Source organism: Meriones unguiculatus, chromosome 10 (genome assembly GCF_030254825.1).
Source record: "Meriones unguiculatus strain TT.TT164.6M chromosome 10, Bangor_MerUng_6.1, whole genome shotgun sequence".
Taxonomy (NCBI): Eukaryota; Metazoa; Chordata; class Mammalia; order Rodentia; family Muridae; genus Meriones; species Meriones unguiculatus.
Window position 1 is genome coordinate 21,233,330 of NC_083358.1, and position 15,962 is coordinate 21,249,291.

General features: G+C 48.4%; 1 protein-coding gene across 3 annotated transcripts in view; it reads right to left on the reverse strand.

Moving 5' to 3' along the window:
• Window positions 1-8,672: 8,672 nt before the first annotated feature.
• Window positions 8,673-15,962, reverse strand: part of Cdh3 (cadherin 3) — a 45,727-nt gene continuing 38,437 nt past the window's right edge. For all 3 annotated transcript variants that reach the window (XM_021632471.2, XM_021632462.2, XM_060392027.1), the window contains 3 exons: window positions 11,314-11,444; window positions 10,859-11,005; window positions 8,673-9,485 (listed from right to left, as the gene is read on the reverse strand). In XM_021632471.2, the coding sequence (XP_021488146.1) occupies window positions 9,276-9,485; window positions 10,859-11,005; window positions 11,314-11,444 (488 nt within the window). In that variant the 3' untranslated portion in view covers window positions 8,673-9,275. The remainder of the gene's footprint in view (window positions 9,486-10,858; window positions 11,006-11,313; window positions 11,445-15,962) is intronic.

A 15,962-nucleotide genomic window follows, 5' to 3' on the forward strand; every position in this document is an offset into this window, starting at 1 on the left:
GATGTGGGGGCAGAGGGGGAAAAATAAGAAAAGAGAAAGAGAGAGCTGGAGAGTTGGCTTGCCAGTTAAAAGTGACTGATGCTCTTGCAGATGACCAGAGTTCAATTCCCAGCACCCACATGGCAGCTTACAACTGTCTGCAACATCAGTTTTAGGGAATCTGATATCCTCTTCTGATCTTCATCCATACATGCAGACAAAACACTCATACAAATAAAATAATAAAACACATTTTTTTTTAAAGGAGGAAAAAATGTCCCACAGAATGCCCACTAGCCTCCCTGATGGTGGTTATACTTCAATTGCTGTTCTGTCTTTCCAGGGGACTGTAGTTAACAAAAAATTAACTAGCACACCAGAGGTGTTGGCACATAGCTGTTATCCCAGTACTTGGGAAGAGAGGCAGGCAATCTCTGTGAGTTAAAGCCAGACTCGTCTATATAGCAGGTTCTAGATGAATCAAGGCTAAAAAGTGAGACCCTCTCTCCAAAGGGGGGAGGCAGAGAGTGACTGGTGAAGGTGGCACACACCTTTGATCCCAGCACTTGGAAGGCAGAGGCAGGTGGATCTCTGAGTTCGAGGCCAGCCTGGTCTATAGAATGAGTTCCAGGACAGCCAGGGCTACACAAAGAAATCCTGTATCAAAACACACACACACTAAAAGATAGTGATAATAGTGATGACAATAAAGTAGAGAACAATTGAGGAAGACACCCAACATCATCCTGTGGCCTCCACATCCCCAGCACACACATGTACACACACACACACAAATAAAGAAGAACAGAGAGGGTTATCCAAGGATGGCAACCTTGACAAGCTGACATTGGGTGGTAGCTGAGGAAGGGAGGGGGCTGGCATGCAATGAAGAGGCCCTGAGTGAGGTGGGTTTGGTTTGCAGGGAGAGAATCTTTACCGCAGCATCCTGTGATGGTGGGTGTTTCAGTCACGAACCTCAAGTGCTTGTAGGTCCTGTGAGTCAGCACTGTCTCCAGGAGTGCTGTGGTAGTCAGCATAGCACACAGGTCCTTCCTGCCCTGATGGCCACTGAGCCTGGCTTACTAAGAGGGACGGGAATGGCAGGGCCAGATTCTAACATTCCTGACCCACCCATTTCCTTTCAGATTCCCCCCCCCCCCCCCACACAGCTTGCTGAGTAGAGAAGATGGTGATGTTGAAGGAATGGGCAGGGCTCCTGGCCCACCTTGAACTTAGAGGAACAGATAAGAGCAATACTATCAGCAGGTACCTCTTACAGAACCTTCAGGTCAGGCCAGGCCGACACTGGGTGTTCCTCAAACACCACCTCATAAGCCTGGCTCCCTTGGGCCCTTTGGGAGAAGTCAGGCTGTTTCACGCACACGCACACGGATACACCTGCCACCACAAGGGGCTGCACTTCTAACCAGCACTCTGCTTTCTCACAGGCTCTCAGCCTGCCCTGGGGCCCCGAGAGAAGAATCTTGCTGTTCCTGTCTGCCAGGTCTGCAGCTGCCACAGGCCCGGGCAGGCCCTGGCCTCCCCGTTGGTGACTGGGGATGGCTCAGTGAAAGAATCAGGTTTTGCTGGCTCCAGAGCAGAGCTGAGTCAGGGCTTTCCCTCTGGTTTCCAGGGCTCGGCTCGGGCCCTTCACTCAGCCCGTAGCTCAGCCATGGAGGAAGATGTCTGAACTGGGCGCCCTGGATCCTTTTCCTTCCTTCACTTCCTACCACTCTGGCTCTTGTGCTACAGACATGCTGGCCTTGCTCCACTGAACCCCGCTAATCCGGTCTGAATGGAGCTTTCACTTTCTGTTCCTCACACTGAGACATGTGTTCGTGAGCTCCATCCCTTCACTCACTCACTCAGCAGGCCTTCTCTGGAGCTAGAACTGACTCCTCACTCCAGCCCCTTTCCCCTTTGCCCTATCTCAACTCTCTCTCCTCCTCAGGCTTGCCTTCTGCTGCACAGTAAGCCCTGCACACTTCATTTTTATGAGACACAGTCTCATGCAGCCCAGGCTAGCCACAAACTCTCTATATAGTATGTAGCCTAGGCTGGCCTTGAACACCTGATCCTCCTCCGTCCAGCCCACCATCAAAGTACCAGCATAACACCGCATCAAACCCCTCCACATATTTTTGCCCAGAGCTCCCCGACGTGTCATAGTTTGGATTTTTAGCTGCTTACTGATTTTTTTCTTCCCTTTCTCCATCACCAACAATGGTACTTGGCATAGAACAAGTGTGATCAATAAATAGTCGGTTCCATGAATGAATACAGAAGCCCTGGCATAATATCCAATACACTCAAAGGGCCCCAGGAGAGGATGGAGGCTGATGTAGGGCGTGGAGTCCCACATCCAGGTGACAGAGGACCACGGTGACATCTGAGGGCCATGCAAGTCCCTCACACCTGCCCTTTGGCCCTAGCTGTAACCTCCAGCAGGGTGGGATGGCCTTGGTGTGACCCTCTGCATACCGGGCAAGTGTTCTACCTTTGAGTGTAGGCCAGGAGGCAGCTCAGTTGGATGTTGTTCTTCAGGAACCACAACCTTGATTTTGTTGGTTGGTTGGTTTTGGTTTTTCAAGACAGGGTTTTAGCCCTGGCTGGAACTTACTTTGTAGACGAGGCTGGCCTCGAACTCACAGAGATCTGCTTGTCTCTGCCTCCTAGGGTGCTGGGGTTAAGTATATTTGCCATCATGCCTGACAAAGTTTGTTTTTCCCCAAGGCAGAGTTTCTCTGTAGCCTTGGCTGTCCTGGAACTCACTCTGTAGACCAGGCTGGCCTGGAACTCACAGCCGTCCTTTTGCCTCTGCCTCTCTGAGTGCTGGGATTACAGGCATGTGCCACCATGCCTGGCTGGGAGGTTTCATTCTTACTGATAAAAAGAGGGCTAGGGAGTTACCTTAGTTGGTAGAATGTTGCCCTGGCACTCAAGAATCTTTAGGTTCAGTTACAGCGCTTCATAAACTAGGTATGGTGGCACATTCCTGTTATCTTGGCATTTGGGAGGGTGAGACAGGAGAACAGGGGTTGAAGGGTACATTCTGAGTTCAAATTTGAATTCCGGACAAGCCTGGGATACATAAGACACCGTCCTTTAAGGAAACATAGAAAGCCCATCTCTGGGGATCCAGGAAAACTGGATCTGAAACTGTCTCCACTGTCCCTCTTTCCTTGTTGTTCTGTATAGATCAGGCTGATCTGGAATTTGGAATTCCTGGCTCAGTTTTCCTCTCAAGTGCTGAGATTACAGGCACTCACCCCAGAATGCCACCATGCCCAGCCCAGAACTAGTCCTAACTCTCAATGTTCTGACTCTCGATTTCCTTTTTTTTTCTTTTGTTTTACATTTATTCCTTTTATTATTTTATGTGTACAAATGTTCTGCTGGCATGTATGTTTGTGCACCCTGGGCATGCGGTGCCCATGTAACTCAGAAGAGGGCTTTGAGTCCCCTTGGAACTTGAATCACGAATGGTTGTTGATAAACGTTATTGATTGGCAGTATAATCTAATGCAAGACAAGCTAAAGTATATGAACACAGGCTTATTGGGAGCAGCTCTCTACCAACACACAGGGGGAGGGGCAAAGGTGCACAAAGAGAGAGGAGAGGGAAGAGGACATACAGAAAAGGAGGAAGAGGAGGAGGAGGTGGAGTTGGAGAAGAGGGAACCAAAATGTCTGGATTGTAGAGTGCAGAGCCTCTGCGGTAGTGAGGCTCGGCTGGCTCCTGGGCTGAGTAGTTCAGACCCAGGGATGCTGGGAGAACCTGGAGGTCAGGTTGAAAAGGCACTTGAGCTGTTTGTCCAGGTCTGAAGCCCGACAGTTGTAAATGACCTCCTGGTTGCTTGAAATTGAACTTGGATCTTCTGCAGGAGCAATACCTTCGTGCTGTGCTCTTAACCACTGGGCCATCTCTCTGGTCTTCAATTTCCTTTTAAAGAGGAAACCATAAAAAGCTCTCTCTGCCTGCCCAACAGGTTTGTGGGGGTGTAACTGACTCTGGTAAAGGTTATAGCCAATCACAGCCCAATAAATATGGACAGCCACCATCCCCATCTGAGGATGGTGCCTCCTCCATCGGAGAGCCTGTTCGTTCAGTGATTCAGCAAGTATTTACCGAGCGTGTGCTCTGTGCAGGCAGAGCCGTCTTCACAAGCAGACTTCCATATTAGGTATGCCTCAGCCATGGGCCTTTCTATGGGCCCCGCCAAGCCGGGCTGCAAACGTGCGCTACAGCTGTGGTTTGGAGAATCGCACCCTCTGCTGGGAGGGAAGAAAACTGTCCTTTGGGACAGCCACAGCAACTGGGGATGGGATGTCTCTAGCAGTCTGAGAGTTTTCGGGAAGCCTACCTTCCAGGCAGGTTCCCTGAGTATATGGATGTGTATCGAGGCCTGCCACTCTGACTGCCACTCCGTCAGTCTCCCGCATCAGTGTCAGCATTACCCTCACACAGCCCTCCCATAACCGGCACCCTTTTGACCACTTCCTGGATGAAAACTTGGTTACTCACCCCATTGGCAAAAGGAAAAAATGGGGCACAGAGAGCTGAAGCAATTTGCCCAAGGCTTTATCCAGAAGTGCAGCAGGTGAATTTGGCCTCTGAACCATACCTCCTTAGAAAAGTTGGATGGGCTGGGTGGTGGTGGCGCACACCTTTAATCCTGGCACTCCGGAGGCAGAGGCAGATGGATCTCAGTGATTTCGAGGCCAGCCTGGTCTAGAGTGCATTCCAGGACTGCCAAGGCTAAAAGAGAGAAACCCCACCTTGAAAAAGGGGGAGGGGGAACTGAAGAGATGGCTCAATGGTTAAGAGCACTGGCTGCTCTTCCAGAGGCTGAGTTCAACTGAATTCAATTCCTAGCAACCACATGGTGGCTCACAACCATCTGAAGTGGGAGCTGATGCCCTCTTCTGGTGTATGTGAAGACAGATCACTCATCTACATAAAAATATATTTTTTTAAGGAAGAAAGAAACGTTGGATGGGAGGTGGGAAGGAAGCTTTTGGTTTGTGGGGAACTGGCCCATAGAGCTCCCTAGTGAGAGCCAAACTAGGCTGCTCGTGGGGCTTTCAAGGGCGACTGCCACCCAGCTGACCTCACGGACAGTCCCTGACTCGGCTGGACGTCTGGCCATAGTTCTCTACTTGGGCCTTAAAACCTTAAAACCCTTCTCAGGCCATGCAGTGACTGGGCACGCAGAATTACCTGCACCCGATGGAGGGGGAAAAGTAAGGCAAAACATTGCTTAGGTCAGCCACAAGGTGAAAGGCTGCTGCACTCACTTGGGGTGAGGGGAGTTCATAGGACTGGGAGGAGGATGCTGAGGAGGCAGGTCTCGGGGAACCTAAGACCCCTCTCACAGGAAAGCTCTTGGGTTTTGTTTTGCTATTGTTTGAGAGGGTCTCCCCATGAAGCCTCAGCCTCTGAACTCTCACCCCTCCAGCCTTGCCTTCCCTGACTAGGATCTTTGGTCTGTGCCATCACATCCATCCTTAACAGTGTGAAAATGGCCATCCTGCCAAAAGCAATCTACAGATTCAATGCAATTCCTATCAAAATACCAACTCAATTCTTTACAGACCTTGAAAAAAAGATTCTCAGCTTCATATGGAGAAACAAAAAACCAGAATCTCCAAAACAATCCTGTACAACAACAGATCATCTGGAGGTATCTCCATCCCCGATCTCAAGCTGTACTACAGAGCAATAGTAATAAAAACTGCATGGTATTGGCATAAAAACAGAAAGGAGGATCAATGGAACCGAATAGAAGACCCAGAAACAAACCCACACACTCGATTTTTGACAAAGAAGCCAAAACTATTCAATGGAAAAAAGACAGCATCTTCATTTTTTCCCTCCCTCTTGGGCTTCTTAGAAGTCTGGGGAGAGATCTGATACATGAAGAGAATGGACCCAAGAGGTCTTTTCAGTTTAGTCATCCCAGGTTGAGCCCTGATGCCAGAACTGCATCCCCAGCTCTCATCACCAGACTGAAGGCGGCTCTGGAGCCTCCAGAGACATGCATGCCCTGGACTGGTTGACATTGTTGTTAGAAACAAAATAAACCCCCAGAATTTCCGTTCACAGATGGTGGGGAGAGCAAATCAGTATTAAACTGGGTGCAATGGAGACAACAAAGTGGCCCCCAAGCTGTTACTCAAAATCGTGATACAAAATGTGGGTGCAACTCACGGGTAAACACTGGAGGACACACAGAGTGGACCGAACTACAAAATGTAAACGATTAGCAAACGCCCAGGCAGCCCTCATTAGCACGACTAATGGCTATCAGGTGTATGTGATTACTACTCACCAGGAAGAGAGATGGCGACTTAGTTCTGAAAATGTTTTTAAGATTTTTTTTTTTTTTTAAAGCTTGTATGTTCATGTGTGTGGGATCAACTTTGGGAAGTCATTTCTCTGGATCCCAGAGATTAGAGAATTTGGGTCATCAGCCTCTGGTTTCCTGTTAGGGAACCTAATGACCCCAGGTCCTCGATCTCATTTTGCAGATGAGAAGCGTAGTCACAGCAAAACAGTTCGGCACACACCCTAACCACCTAGTCACGCCTGCTCTTCCCAGCTACTCGGGCCCGTGACTGTTTCTCCATCGCCAAAGGAGCCTAGATTCTTTCACAGAAGCCAGACTTGGCTGTGAAATCCACTCCTCCTCTGACACCCTCCACAAGTCCCCTGGGGAGAAGCCGGGCCGAACAGTGGCTTTAGTTTTGTGGCTAGCTGAAGCTGCAGGTAGGAGTTCCCTGCTTCATTCAGTCCGAGAGGGGAGTTAAAGATAAGGGGCAGCAGGTGTGAGTGGCTGGGACACCCTATCCTTCCACACCCGCTTATCAACGAGAGAACCAGGGCGATGGTGGGCAAAGGGGTTCAAAAGCAGGAACAGCCTGGGTCTGAGGGCTAAGTTACAAACAGATCAAGGACAGGTGAGAAACCTACCTAATTTCCTTAACTACTTTTTATTATATTTTTATTAGCTGGTATGCATGTGTGAGAAGTTCCACAGGACAACTTAGGAGACTCAACCTGTGATGAGTCAGTTTGTCAGACCTGGTGGCAAGCACCTTCACCTGCTGAGCCACCTCACTAACCCCTCAATTCCTGTTTCATTTCTTTATCCGGTGACATAAATTGTCAGCCTTGATGTCAAACCTGCGCATGCACCCCAGTCAACTGGGGTCTGCGTAACTCAGGGGAGGCTCCCCACCCAGCATGCTGGTCATCAGGTGACAGCTGGAGCGTCTAGGTCCAGGAACTCCTGGAGCTGGAGCGATGGTCCTGGCAATTAAGAGCACCAGTGTTCAGGTCCCAATGTGACAGGACAATACAGAGGTTCCTCCAGCTCCTATTTTTTGAGAAGGCCATTTTAGATTTGACTGCAATTTGACCTCCTTCATGGAGAATCCCACGGAAAACCACCCAACTCTACTCTAAGATACACTGGCTAATTTATCTTGGCTTCTGTTAAACTGCCTGCTTTCGTAAAACCTCCCCTGCAGCTGCCAAACAACAGCTCAGGGTATGGTTTTTGCCTTTAGGAGCCCCTTGCCCCAAGCCCTTGTTCCAAGGGATCCAACACTTCCTTCTGGTGCCTCCTTGGGCGAAGGGGGAACCAGGCACACAAGCGGTAGACTTAACAAAAAAAGAACAATTTTGGATTTCACTTTAAAGATAGCATTCTGACTTCTGCTTTCTTGCCCCAGTAGTGTTGGGAAAATTCTAGTTTATTCTAATAAGACCAACACTCTGAATGAATTCTGTAATTTCCTGTTTTGCTTCATTCTGACATATAATTTAAGAACAAAACAAAGCAAAAAAAAAAAAAATCCCACAAAGAAGTCACTCTTTAATGCAGGAAAGTCCCCTCAGAGGATGTCTGTGAGGCTTGGAAAACATTCACCATGGGGCGGGTTATCAGTTCTTTCAACCGTAAAAGCCATTTGTTTGTTTGTGACACGGTCTCACCACAGAGCTCCGTCTGTCCTGGAAAGCACTTTTGTTTTCTGAGACAGAGTCTTGATATGTAACCCAGGCTGATTTCCAAACCTACAATTTGAAATGCGCTTCAGCCTCCCAAGTGCTTGGACTATAGACATATACCACCCAAGATCTTTTTCTTTCCTTTTTTTTTTTTTTTTTTTTTGAGAAGGGTTTCTCTGTGTAGCCTTGGCTGTCCTGGACTCACTTTGTAGACCAGGCTGGCCTCACAGAGATCCACCTGCCACTGCCTCTCTGAGTGCAGAGATTACAGGTGTGTGACACCCAGCTCCCATGATCCTTCTTTTCCCTCCCCAATCCTCCTCGACACTGACCTCCTGATCTCACCTCCCAAGTGCTGTAATTATAGCTTGTGCCACTGAGTTCCAAGAAGGAAGTTGAGTGTGGTTCCCTCTTGGCTCTGAAACTGCAGGGTAGGGAGGTCCGTATCCCATCTCTGGCCTGTTTCCGCACCTCGCACCACATCCACCTTCCGGCCCTGAGACTGGCTGAGCCCGCAGCGCATGTAAGCAAATTCTGAACATACCTACCACAAGGGAGAAGTTGGGGGAGAAGTGAGGGCATTTTCAAAAAGTCTAAAACCACCAAACTGAAGGCTTCATATAATGCATGATGCGAGAATTAAGACGAGTCTTTGTTTTAACTCCACTCCCCTAACACCTCTGGGAAAAAGTTCATTTAATAAAAAAAATTCTGGTACATTTACACGATTGTCATCACTCTCCATCTACGGCACGCAACGGGGAAAATAAAAAATACAAGACAACTTAGACATACCGAGTAAAAAAAAAAGCAGTGATCCATTCCAATGTGAGGCCTGAAGGCCTAGAGATCAGAGAAATGTACCAGGGCCAACGAGCCCTGTAAGATTCTCTTTTGGAGGGTCTGAGGGGACACAGGTGCCCCTCCCCCAGCCTCTTTTCGAACACTGCATTAAAAAAAAAATGGCTGCAGTTAAGAGGCCTCTTTCTAAGGAGAGGGGAAAGTCAGCAAGGGCAGCAGAGCAAGTCAGCCCTGAGCGTCGTGTGGGAGACCTCTAGGAATTCTGCCTCTGAGAGGGGCCCAGCCTTGGCTGAGGGATCAGTGTTGGAGTCTGCGTCACATCCTTCCATCTGAAAGGCTTCCGGTCCAGCCTTCCTGTCAGGCGCAGTATACTAAGCAGGCCGCTTCCTGAGAAGCTCCAAGTCCTCGCTGTAGAGGAGGCTCCGTGAGATGCTGCTGTGACCCGATCTTTCGTTTCTGCCTGGATAGCTTGGCGGCCCGCCTACTCATCTTCCCCGCCACCGTACATGTCGGCCAGTTTTTTGAATCTACTTCCCCACTCGTTAAGGTAGTTGTAGTCCTGGTCCTGGTCGGAGGCTGAGGAGGTGAGGGAGCTCAGGGAGGCGGCATCAGAGCCGCTGCCCTCATAGTCAAACACCAGCAGGGAGTCGTAGGGTGGGGCAGTCGGGTCCGTATTGGCAGCCTTCAGGTTCTAGGGCAACAGAGACCAGCAGTTAGCATGGCAGGATGGCGACCCTTGCTGACCCTTGCCAGCTGCCTGGGTTCTGGCAAAACCACTGCATCTGCTGCTTGGCCTCTGTCCCCAGACCCCTGCTTCCACCTCAGGGAAAGCCTGCCTGGCCTCTGCTCCCAAGGCTTTGAAAGTTGAAATTAAATAATGCATAGGAAGTATTTAGCATAGTGGCTCAGGTCATCCCAAGCCAGTGAGCAAAGAGCATGACTTTGAAGCCAGACAGATCAAGCGAGACCACTATACTCTCCAGTTTTGAGACCCTGGGCAAATCTCTCAACTGCTATATGCCTATTTCCTATCTGTAACATGGCAATGCTCCCATGGCTTTTGAGAAATGAAATTGAGTACATACTGCCGAGGCCTGCTCCTTTTGGCGTAACTATAGGCATTTTGTTTCAGGCTGACCAGCCATATCATCTCAGCTCACTGCTGACTTTTAAATTCTGTTTATGTTCAATGAGAAACTCTGTGGCCTTGCTGTTTCTGGAAATTCCCCAACCATAAGCACAGCTGGCCCCAGTTGCCAGGCACACTTTCAAGGTTAGCTAGAACCACTTGTTCCACTGTCCAGGCCCTGTATGAGCTAATTGTGGTTTTTGCCTTTGTAAGCTAACTCTGAGAAGCACTCAGTATCACAGTTCAGCCTGAGTCTGGGCTGTGTCCCTGATCATGATCAGTCTCGGGCGTGTGTTCAATAAACCATCCATAGCTGACTGAGATCAGTGACTGAGAGGTTTATGTGGCTTTCTCTGAAACCCAATACATACAAAACTATCGACAGATGGTTGGATATTGTTTCCATATTTGCAAAGACAGGATTAATTAAGACAGAATTTGCATGTAACAAAGAGGCCCAAACCATCTTTTCTGAATCGGCTCTCCTGAGCAATGTCTCCAGATGTGAGCACCTGTGTTCTGGTGCAGCACCCTTCCTAACAAAGCCAGAGAAAGCTCGCTGCTGGACTAATTCCAACAGGCAAGAGAAGCAAGCAGTTCTGTTTCCATCTCTGCAGAAGACAGCAACAGAGGGTGGAAGTCGGGGCTGAGGCCTGCTGCCCATCACTCTGACTCCATGCCAGCTGACCAGCCAATTTTGAAGTTAAAGATGGCGATCGATGATGATGGCCGCAGTGGTGTGTGTGTGTGTGTGTGTGTGTGTGTGTGTGTGAAGATCAGAAGACAACGTTAGGGAGTCCGATCTCCCCTACCACAGTGGATTCCAGGGATAAACTATTGCCAGGCTCGCACAGCAAGCCACTTCTTCCTGTCCGTTCTCCCATGCTACCCGTGCTAGACTCAGAGCTGTTCTGGGTTAGGCTGTCACGTCTCACCTCAATGATGAAGTTGCCAATTTCATCTGGGTTGGCTGGCCGGGGACGGTACATGGGTGTGGGGATGAAGGTTGGTGCCACATCATTGCGGAGAACCACCTCAGGCCTGGCCTCCAGCCCCCGGTGGAGCTGGGTGATGTCATAGTCCTGTATGAAAACAAAAGGGAACCCCGGGTCAAGGATGTGCACAGCTTTCCAGCGGTCACATGTCATCTTTCTGATGCTCTGGAGGGGGCCAGAGACCCCAGAAGTCCCTCAATTCTATTGTCTCCTCTTTTTCCAAATTAAGGGTACAGTTGAGAGCCACTTAGCCAGGACAAAGAGACTATGGCATTAGAGACTGATGCTTCTGCCAGGGCTAGTCAACATAACTGAGGTTGTGAGATGACCCAGCTATCCCCATCACGGGCCTTGGGGACACCCACACCTACCACCCAACCCCTCCAGTGACCCACCTGGTCCTCTTCGCCACCACCCTCTTCACCATAATAGAAGACGTTGTCACGAGTGTCGTCCTCCGGGAGGAGAAGGGGCTCTTTGACCTTTCTCTTCTTTCTCACCAGCAAGAGGAGTGCCAACAGAAGGGCTGAAAAAGTGGAGAGATGTAAGAACTCCCTCAACCATGAGGCCAGTCATGACCCCAGGCTCTCGGACCATAGTGCACTCATTTTATTTATGGATTTTTTTTTTCCCAGAGAGGGCTCATGTAGCCCAGATTAGTCTGTCTAGCTGAGGCTAGTCCTGAACTCCTGATTTCCCTGTGTGATGGCTATTTTTAGTTGTCACTATACCACACCTGGAATTAAAACTTAAGCAGCTGGGTATGCCTGTGAGAAATTCTGTTAACTGAAAAATCATTTCAAGTGGGAAGACCCACTTTTAGTCTATTCTTTTGAGGTGGGAAGATCCACCTCTAATCTGGGCCATGCCTTTTGGTGACAGCTTGTATAAAGGACATGGAAGAAGCCTGCTCTCTCTGCCTGCTTGCTCTCACTGTGGCTGGCAAGTACACCCCTCCACTGGCATTAGAGCCTGCTTCTTCAGGATCCCAGCAAATACTGAAAGCAAGCTGAGGCATCCATCCTCATGGACTGAACAACTACTGGATTCTTTCTTTCTTTTTTCTTTTGCCAAGACAGGGTTTCTCTGTGTAGCCTTGGCTATCCTGGACTCAACTTGTAGATCCAACTGCCTCTGCCTCCCTGAGTGCTGGGATTACAGGCATGCGCCACAGTGCCCGACATCTACTGTTTTTTTTTTTTAATTAATTACAATTTATTCACTTTGTATCCCAGCCGTAGCCCCCTCCCTCATCCCTTCCAATCCTACCCTCCCTCTCTCTTTTCCCCCATGTCCACTGATTGGGGAGGTCCTCCTCCCCTTCCATCTGACTCTAGCCTATCAGGTCTCATCAGGGCTGGCTGCATTATCTACCTCTGTGGACTGGTAAGGCTGTTCCCCTCTCAGGGGGAGGTGATCAAAGAGACAGCCACTGAGTTCATGTTAGAGACAGCCCTGTTCCCCTTACTAGGGAACCCACTTGGACACTGAGCTGCCATGGGCTACATCTATGCAGGGGTTCTAGGTTATCTCAACAAATGGACCATGGGGGGAGTATCAGTCTCAGAAAAGACTCCTGTGCACAGATATTTTGGTTCTGTTGCTCTCCTTGTAGAGCTCCTGTCCCCTCCAGGTCTTTCTAGCTCCCCCTTATTTCATTAGATTCCTTGTACTCTGCCTAGCAGTGGTATAGCTGGATCTTGAGGTAGCGCTATTCCTAATCTTCTGAGAAAGTGCCAGATTGATTTCCAAAGTGGTTGTACAAGTTTACATTCCCACCAGCAATGGAGGAGGGTTCCCCTTCCTCCACATCCTCTCCAGCATGTGTTGTCCCTTGAGTTTTTGATCTTAGCCATTCTGACAGGGTGTAAGGTGAAATCTCAGGGTGGTTTTAATTTGCATTTCCCTGATGACTAAGGACATTGAGCATTTCTTTAAGTGTTTTTCTGCCATTTGATATTCCTCTACTGAGACATCTGTTTAGCTCTGTACCCCATTTTTTAATTGGATTACTTGATTTGTTGCTTTTTAACTTATTGAGTTCTTTATCCATTCTGGATTTTAGCCCTCTGTCAGATATAGGGTTGGTGAGGATCCTTTCCCAGTCTGTAGGCTATCATTTTGTTCTGATGACAGACAGTTTCCTTTGCTTTACAGAAGACTTTTCAATTTCATGAGGTCCCATTTATGGATTGTTGATCTTAGAGCCCGTGCTACTGGTGTTCTGTTCAGGAAGTTGTCTCCTGTGCCAATGAGTTAAAGGCTCTTCCCCACTTTTTCTTCTAACAGATTAGTGTTTAGTTTTATGTTGAGGTCTTTGATCCATTTGGACTTTAGGTTTGTGCAGGGTGATAAATATGGATCTATTTGCATTTTTCTACATGTAGACATCTCGTTAGACCAGCACCATTTGTTGAAGATGCTATCTTTTTTCCACTGTATGGTTTTGGCATCTTTGTCAAAAATCAAGTACCTGTTGGTGTGGGTTTATTTCTGGGTCTTCTAATTGATTCCATTGATCCACCATTTTGTTTCTATGCCAGTACCATGCAGTTTTGTTACTAGTGCTCTGCAGAACAGTTTGAGATCAGGGATAGAGATACCTCCAGATGATCTGTTGTTGTACAGGATTGTTTTAGCAATTTGGGGTTTTTTATTTTTCTATATGAAGCTGAGAATTTTTCTTTCACGTTCTGTAAAGAATTGTGTTGGTATTTTGATGGGAATTGCACTGAATCTGTAGATTACTTTTGGCAGGATGGCCATTTTCACTATGTTAATCCTACTGATCCATGAGCATGGGAGATCCTTCCAGATCTTCTGGTATCTTCAATTTCTTTCTTCAGAGATTTGAAGTTTTTTTCAAATAGGTCTTTCACTTGCTTTGTCAGAGTCACATCACGGTACTTTCTGCTATTAGTGGTTATTGTGAAGGGTGTAGTTTTCCTAATTTTTTTCTCAGCCCTCTTGTCTTTTGTATACAGGAGGGCCATCTACTGGATTCTTAGACCTTCTGTTGGTAGACAGTGAGTGTTGGACTAGCTGGACCACATCCTGTAAGTCATTCTAATAATTCCATATATATAATCCTCGTTCTATAAATTCTGTTCCTCTTGAGAACCCAATGCATTCTGTCTCCAAGACCTTCCAAATGCTGGCATCACAAAAATACACTATCATATCCAGCTGCATTTAGATTTTGAGACCTGCAGTCTCTGCCTTTTATGTACATTCACAGCTTTACCTTTATGTCGCCACTTAACGTCACCTCTTCCTGGAAACAGGATGACTCCATTCCCACCTCCAACCCTATAGCATTTCCTACATCAGACTTTCCATGCTGACAGCATTGAGGGGAGAGGAGGGAACCCTCTCCCCCCAGTTGCTGTTACCTTCCACGAGACTCTTGGTCATTTGATGTCCTCTAAGTTAGCCAGTCTTATGCTAAACTGGAATTTTAAGGGAAGGACTGGCTTCCAGTGACAGCTAGGAAGACTGGCAAAGCATGTGCCTGGGAAGAACTGGCCAGCTAAGGCCAGGTTGTTTTCCCCAACTGTCATGGGATACCTCTCACCTTCTCTGCTGTGGCAGTTACGAGACCATGGCCACTATTTGGGGTTGTTATTATTATTGGCAATTGACAGGACCACAGTCTCTGTGGCTAGGCATGACAGACCTGACTCTCTTTGGGAGGTCATGGTTTCTATGGATGCAAACGTAGGTATGGAGCAGATGTGACTTTTCTCCTTTCTTTCCCAATGGGTCTGGGGGAAGACTAAAAGCAAGCTGGATTTCTCACCTGTGCCCAAGGCTTATTATATGCCTACTCACTTCTCCATTTGGCCTGGCTGGGCATCTCTCTCCCCACACAAACTGGCAAAAGGAAACTGTATTTCCTTATCTTCTTCCCCCAACTCTCTACCACAGTTCAAATTTATTTCCCCTCTCCCTCCCTCCCTTCCGCTCTCCTTCTCCTCTTCTCCCTTCTTTTCTTCCCCCCAAACACAGTTTCTCTGTGTAGCCTTGACTGTCCTGTCCTGGAACTAGCTCTGTAGACCAGGCTGGCCTCAAACTCATTATGGGTGTGCACCACCTCACCCAGCTGTCAGTTTTTTTTTAAGACAGGGTTTTTCTACATAGCCCTGGCTGTCCTGGAACTTACTTCAGGATGGTCTTGAACTCAGGGATCTACCTGTCCCTGCTGCCGGAGAGCTGTGATTGAAGGTGTGCACCACCACTTCCCAGTCTGACAGGATACTTTATCACAGCAACAGAAAATAAAACTAAAAACTATCAAAAAACATCCAACAGTCTACAGACCAAAAAGCAGCACCAAGGACTTTGATGGAGTTTCCTCCCAGTGCCCTGCCTCCAACACGGCCCTGCATAGGCTTTTCGGCAGGCATGTCATTTAGGATTTATGTCATCTCACAGCACGCTAATGCTCCCCATTTCCGAGTGACGTCCCAGTTACCCAGGGTCTTTTGAGCGGTCTCCAAGATCCACCGCAAGGACCATGCACCTCTCAATCGTCCTCTGACTTCACTCCCCACTTTCCCCCAACACAGCCATTGCATTTTCCAGACTCTGAGCACAGTCCAACCCCAGGGCATTTGCTGTTCTGGACACAAGCATGGCTGCTTTTCTTTCCTTTTTCAGGTCTTTATTTCTATGCTGCAGCGGCCATTCTGCCAAGGCAGCCCCTGCCAGCCATGTTCTGTGTTGAACCCCCAGACTCTTACTCCTACCTCTTGGTGCCTGAGCACTGGTTGGGGAAGATTGTGCTGAGTAGGGAAGGCTCATCCTTGTCCCACACCTTCCTGGCTGCTATGAGCACTGTGTGAAGACCAAGTCAAGAAGCCAGACAAAGTGCCTGTGTGATACGTCTATCTTTACAGCAGAGAAACACGGGGCTTGGATGTGTGTGCGTGTTTTTTCTGAGACTTTTACACTTTGTTGTGCGTCCTGGCTGAAATCTGTAATCCTCCTGCCTTGGTCCCCCTAGTGGTGGGATTCTAGGTATATGAGACCATACCCAGCTCAG